Genomic DNA, 6,519 nt, shown 5'->3' with positions numbered 1-6,519 from the left:
TACACACACACACACACACACACACACACATATTCTATATCAAATTTAAACCTAACATCCAGATGGAGTAAAAAAAAAAGGTGATGGGATGCGGACGTCTTATCGACTCAAGGCAAAGGTACTTTTCATTCTTTTGTCTTTATTACAGAAAATCAAACAACAGCACATCAGCGAAACAATAAATAACCAGCTAATATTGCTTCTGTGTGGATCTGTGTTCAGAGCACTTTTGAGATATTGAACATTCAAGTCATTGCATTCCCGTAAGAGAAGCTGATCTAAATAATACTGTTTTTTTTGTGCACGCTTGTAGAAACATAATTTCAGCTACAGACCTGTTGTATGTGTAAAAGATGTTTAATGGAAATGTATAATTCCACAGTTACAGGATAAGCTGCATAAAGTTAGTAACATAAAATGTGTTTAGATTATGAAATGTTACTATTGGATGATTTGCCAAGTCAGTGCACACACTAAGGCTTGAATACAGACTGTAACACTGCTGGTTAAAGCGCCCCTGTGAAATTTATGTTCCCATCATCCTGCAGTGGCTGGGAAAAACAGTGCTGCAATTTTTAATCCAGTCCATCACTCAAGAGACAAATGCACCAGAGAGTCGAACAATACTGTCAAGGAAAAATCAATGTACATAAACAATGTTAATGAACATAATACTGTCATACCCTGCTCTAATCAAATCGACCGATCATTGTATTATACGATTTAAAATGCAGATTCATCAACGAAGACGCTCATGAGATTCCATCTGTAGGTGCATCTAAATAGAAAAATAGAAGTTTAATAGAAGATCAGTCCACAAGGCCTCAGGTGATTGGGCCCTCAGGTGTGTGTGTGTGCAGGCAGTTAATTAAAGCTTGTACAACTATGCAACAGCAGGTCCACACCAAGCGCAACACGAGGAGGCTGGAAGATGAGCTCTGTGATACAAAACAATCCATCGGCGGCGAAAGAAAGAGCTCCAACAAAAACAGTCTTTGTGTGTTTGGATGTGTGCAGGTCTCTTTTATGTATGTCTGTGTGCTCGTTCAAGGAGTTGTGTGTTTTTCTTGAACATGAATGAGTGTGTGTATGTGTCTCCCTCTCTTCCGGTATAGGTTTGCGTGTAACTGTGATTGGATGTGTGTGCTAGTGTGTATGTCTCTATATACAAGTTACAGTTCCCTAAACATCTGCTCCCCCGCTTAGACGTGAGCGCTCTTGGCATGATTGGTGGAGGGGGCTGCTGGCGGGTTTGCCCCTCCCTGTTTGGAGTAGTAGAAACGATTGTTGTCCTGGTAGGAGCGAGACGAGGAGGACTCTAAGGAGCAGCAGGTAAGAATGCACCCGCCCAGCAGGGAGAAGATAGTGCCAAACCATCCGGTGTAGAGGGAGAAGCCGAATGACATGAGGCCGTGCTCCTGGTGAGCGCCGATGGGAAACCAGACTGTAGACACCATACCGCACAGTGCTGAGAAGAAACAGAGAGAATAGTTATGAGCATTAACAAGGCTAGGATGTATGAATGGTTGCATGCTGGTGTGAGTACAAAGTGTCAGAACTATTATAGTTTTTTTTATGATTTATTCCTCAACAAGACAAAGGGATGACAGACTGGAAGAAGGAATGTGTGCAATAATATTATTTAGTAGCAAGACTTAATGGTGTTATAAAAGCTTTACCTTGAACTGTAGAAGGGAGGCCTGATCTAAGACTTGTACAAATACTGAAATCCCCATACAGCTGACAAGGACACATTTGGTATATGTTGGATTTGTGCCAGTATACACTGAAGGTTAACACAGAACAACTGCATGAAATCCTTTCACTACCAGTATAATTTGAATATATTGCACTAGAAAGGCCAATAACCAAATCCACAAATAATGTGCGGAATGAAAGTTTTCCAGCTGACGCTTCAGAGGGCACAGTTGACAAAAATAATTAAAGTTGGACTCAAAATAATTGCTGTTGGGACGATTTTACTGCCAGCATGCAGGCAATGCGGCGAGTGGATTTTTATTCTGCTGTGCAACAAGCACGCACACACACAAGCAAATCCAAAACATAAAATCTATTAACTCAAGTCTTAAACGTTTTCATATGGAAGTAATGGGGGTGCATGGAACATGCTGGGAATAGTTTTGCTATGAAAGACGTGGGCAGTGGAAAAGTCAAACAACGGACACAGGTGTTAAAATTTCATTTTAGGGACACAGGCGTTTGGAAAATATAAAATATTCACGGGCACAATAAACTGGACATATCAGGGAGTGCGTTTCCGTGTAGTTCGGGACAAAGGGAGGGTGTGGATGAGAGTAGGCGGAGGAGAGGAATTTGATGGGATCTGGTGGGAAGGGGGGTCAATGGAACAGGCGCGATATATGAGTGTGTGCATATGTGTGCACCCTTGGGAGGAAGACAGTCATATTCAACATCCTCCACTATCGGCAGCTTGTATGCATTTGAGTAGGGATTAAAAAGAGGTCACAGTCAGGAAGGTCGGAAGGGATCTTGGTGTGTGCATGTGAGCGTAAAACAATTAGACCTGCTCTGATGGACTGCACATTTTGTCTGACCATGAAATTCAGTCTTTGTCCACTAATTAATTACAGTTGCATTGAGTGAATTAGGTACAGTTGAGTCTCTTACCGACTATGAGTATAAGCACTCCTCCCAAGACGGTGCGTTTGTTCTTGGAGGCCTGGGGTTCATTGCCCAAGCTGATGCAGGGCATAGACATAATTATCATCGCCACTGCTGGGAGACCGAGGATGGCACCTGTGATCATCAGGGCACGGGTCGTCTGGATGTAGGCTACAGAAGCACATATGAAACATATATATTACGGCCAAAAGAAAGTAAACATTCCATCACAGAGTTAATCTTTGTGGGTATTTCTACTTAAAAAAAGGGGGATTAAATAAAAACACACACAGCTGTATTCAGAAGAAGTGGTGGAAATAGCATCTTGTAAATTAACTGCCTGATATCAGGTGATAAGAAGTTCAATTTAAATGTGTCTAAAAGAAGACAACAACAGTGCTGCTGCAGGGATGTACAAGAATCAGTACCTGGTAGATCCAGGATCTGCGACCGGGTGTAACAGTGGTAGAGTCCTGTGGAGATGACGCATTCTGCCCAGGGTCCCTTGGCTTCCAGCTCATCCATCTTCTTGCAGGTGTTCAAGCCGTATTTGCACATAATCACCCAGTCATTGGTGGATATCGCAATCACGATGCCCAGCCAGCCGAGGAAGCTGACGAGGAAGCCGCTCAGTTGAAGACAGGAGTTTGCCATGGCGCAAACTGTGCGTAAAGACCACTTATCCCGGGTTCAGAAACCGTTACAGAGCTGAACACTGCAGTTGAGAGTGATTAACAAAATGGACCGACTTTTATAACTGGTATTCCCCCATACAAGTTAATCCAGTGTTAAAGTTGACTTTTTCCTTGCAATTTGGTAAGTCCATCTACTGAGCTGTGCTGCACAATTCAAAAGAATGAAGCTTTCACATCATCATAGGTTTTATAGGGGAAAGTTCAGTATGGGGAGAAAAAAAACTACTCTGAAAGTGAGAACCAATCAGAAACTTAGATTCGGACAAAAAAAAATGTAAAAAGAGAGAAAACAACACACCCCACTTTTATTGTATCTCTCAAAAACTGGTGTGCACTGCCCCTTCCTTGCACTTAATGATACAATACAGCCCGTGCTGGGTTGACTGACTGAGTTGGAAGCTGATGAAATTTAACCAAAAATCTGCTGCCATCTACTGGCCAGATTGTGCAGCTTTTCTACAAAATACCTACTTTGGACCCCTAAACAAGAACTTGTGGGTGGAGTGGTGGGATTGTTCGACGGGGATGGAGTAACGAATTACATGTACAGTAACAAAATTGTATTTTGTGTACGTTACTTGTAGCCTTTTAGAGTGGCACACTTGTACTTTAGTATTTTGTATATATGTGTATTGTAGCCTACTTGGCCACATTTCAAGAAAGAAAGACAAGGTGACACTCCGAAAGATGTGTTCGGAATATTTACCTGCACTGGCAGAGTGCCAGGGGGTATTGGGGGATGCTCGGCTGGCACACTCAGTGACTCCCCGAAGTTACTCAACAACAGTTGCAGGCTTTGCTCCGTCGAAATGCTAAAATGCGGTACAGTGTGTCTTACTACTACATGTGCACCGTGTACGGTCCATGATGTGCACAGGAACTCTACCTCCAGTGGGGGGGGTGTGACGATTTGTTGTTTGTGACAATAATCCCTGATGAGACTGCGGTGGCTCATTCAGCTCTCCGTGTTTAAAAAAAGTTTGAGGAGCTCAGTGTCCTGCTTCGAGAATTAATGAGATAACCCGGAGCTGATTGTGAAGAACTTCGCCATGCAAACAAGTTCAGCAGGTGAGTACAACAACACACAACTCAAAAAGACTGTGCAGCTCTCTTTTTTTTGTTTTTTGCTTTAATGTGTGTGTGTGTGTGTGTGTGTGTGTGTGTGTGTGTGTGTGGGCTGTAGCTGCTGCTGTGGCGTTATATTGTCTTTACATCTCTGTGTTGGCTGCTTTTGATGATGTTTTATTCTGTAATGTGTCAGCTTAATCAATTGATGTTGCTTCATGGTGTTTGGTGTCCCAAACTCTTTTTGTTTATACTCTTTAGTTAATTCATGGAAGGCTACAGTGAGGAAGGTGGTTGTTTATTCCTAACTGCTGAAACTGTTTTATGCACAGCTTGCACCGTCATATTTGTAGCTGCTTGTACTGCTGTTGCTTTTCTGGTCCCTTAAATCAAAATGTGGAAATCACTGCTCTATATATATTCCTAATTATCAACAGAGGGCGACATTGCACAGCAATGGTGTACAGTTGACATTCAGGTGTTGTAGGACAGAGTGTTTTCTTCTTAACTGTCCTTGCTTGATGGAGTTAAGCAAGTCCTCCATCACTCCCATCAGCCCAGTGATGTGGCAGCAGCATAGCAATCAGTCTAAGAGGAAGACAGAGGCATCATTTCAGATGGTTCCACAAGGTCACTGACAGTAACCGCACGCTTGGCCCAATTCTTCCTCTCATGTTCTGCCCATTGCTCTGCTGTCCTGCGGTTTGTCATGGTCATAAGGCAATGTTTACACTGCCTGGTAAAAGTGACAATGTGATTGAATGTGATTCAGATCAGGTATGCGTTATGAATGTTTGAACGGGTGAAAGCATGCGATCTGGTATTTTCAGGTCTCATTTGTTTTGTCAGAAACAAATTTAGATGAGAATCGGATATCCAAAAAGGCAATATTGTTCTGAATTTTCGGTCATTGCAATTTGCTTGGAGGGCCTGTATTTCTTTTTCAACTTCAGTAGTGTATCCCAACAGTGGAACCTTACCTTACCGTACCTATCAAAATTTAACAGGCTGACTAATATATATATTATTCAACCAGCTGCAGAAGAAAAACTAAAGCAAAAGACTTGCATCAGCGTCAGCGGGACAGAAAAGCTGCTGAAAAACTAAAGTTGCAGGCAGCAGATTTTTTTGGTAATGGCACATGTATCTTGTTAATACGTGCTCAATATTTCCTGCAGCAGCTTCACAGTGAAAGCCTTCCGTTGAAGATGATCAATTATGACTTTTACCGTGGATCCGTTGCGGGTGGTGCCGAGTTCACTGTAGCCTCATTATGTTTTTTGACAGAAGATGAGTTCTATTCAAGTCAGCTGCTTAGACGGAGAGCTGCGGGCACTTACTGGAGTTTAGGCAATTAGAAAGCTCTAACACACGATCTACAAGCTCCTGACACGGCTCTGGTCAGCCCTCTGGCCCTTCTACCAGCCCCAGCTGACACTCCAGCATCGATGATCATTATTTGTGTTTTTGTTGGTCGCTGCCACTGAGGGTTGTGTCTACTGTTTGTTCATGTCGGCGTGCGGGGTGTGTCAAGTGTCAACGAAATACCAGATAAACTGTCTCAAACCACTTTGTTGTAATACGAACCGGTCAACTTTTTTGCTTGTCAGCCATGTAATCAGATTACACTGTATCTCATTCATTTATCTCTCCACGCAACCTCTCTCACTCACACCTCTAATAGAGTTGTATACTCAGACAGACTGACAGATTCGAGGAAAAAAAATCAAAGACATTAAGGTTGAGAGAGAGAGAGAGAGAGAGAGTGAATGAATGAATGAATGTGTGCGCATGAGGGTGGAAAAGCAAAACTAATGGCGAGAAAGTCATGGGACGTAGTCTGAGCATGAGCAGGGCATATCCCACTATGATTCCCAGAGCAGTTTGTCTGATACAGGAGGAGTGAGGCGGCAAGGGAATGGGAATATTATGCAAATTAAGGGGGGATTGCTACAGCGCCGCTGACATAGAGGGATGATGGGATTTTAGACCTCCTGGAGGTTTGAAAGAGGAGGCGGCAGGGGAATGTAAGTGTGTGTGTGTGTGTGTGTGTGCGGGTGGATGAGGCACTGAACGCGACGGAAAGTTAAAAACCTTGTGGTGTGGGAGAGGGAGG

The 6,519-nt window shown here is 43.1% G+C and overlaps 1 protein-coding gene across 1 annotated transcript; it reads right to left on the bottom strand.

Moving 5' to 3' along the window:
- Positions 1 to 210: 210 nt before the first annotated feature.
- On the bottom strand, positions 211 to 3,460 carry cldn11a (claudin 11a). The gene is made up of 3 exons (XM_079174074.1): positions 3,072 to 3,460; positions 2,650 to 2,814; positions 211 to 1,468 (listed from the first exon to the last, which is right to left on the bottom strand). Exons 1-3 carry the CDS (start codon positions 3,295 to 3,297, stop codon positions 1,203 to 1,205), a joined length of 657 nt encoding a protein of 218 aa, XP_079030200.1. The 5' UTR covers positions 3,298 to 3,460; the 3' UTR covers positions 211 to 1,202.
- Between the last annotated feature and the right edge of the window lie 3,059 nt (positions 3,461 to 6,519).

Source organism: Pholis gunnellus (genome assembly GCF_910591455.1).
Source record: "Pholis gunnellus genome assembly, chromosome: 15".
Lineage (NCBI taxonomy): Eukaryota > Metazoa > Chordata > Actinopteri > Perciformes > Pholidae > Pholis > Pholis gunnellus.
The sequence above is the reverse complement of the archived record's forward strand: the minus strand, read 5'-3'. Positions and strand labels throughout refer to the sequence as shown.

What these genes read in the sequence shown, in the direction of transcription:
- cldn11a (XM_079174074.1), bottom strand. Translation starts at nt 3,297, where the DNA reads ATGGCAAACTCCTGTCTTCAACTGAGCGGCTTCCTCGTCAGCTTCCTC. An exon ending in GCAGATCCTGGATCTACCAG is followed by an intron (nt 2,815 to 3,071) that starts GTACTGATTCTT and finishes GTGCTTCTGTAG; the next exon opens with CCTACATCCAGACGACCCGT. An exon ending in AGTGCTTATACTCATAGTCG is followed by an intron (nt 1,469 to 2,649) that starts GTAAGAGACTCA and finishes GTTTCTTCTCAG; the next exon opens with CACTGTGCGGTATGGTGTCT.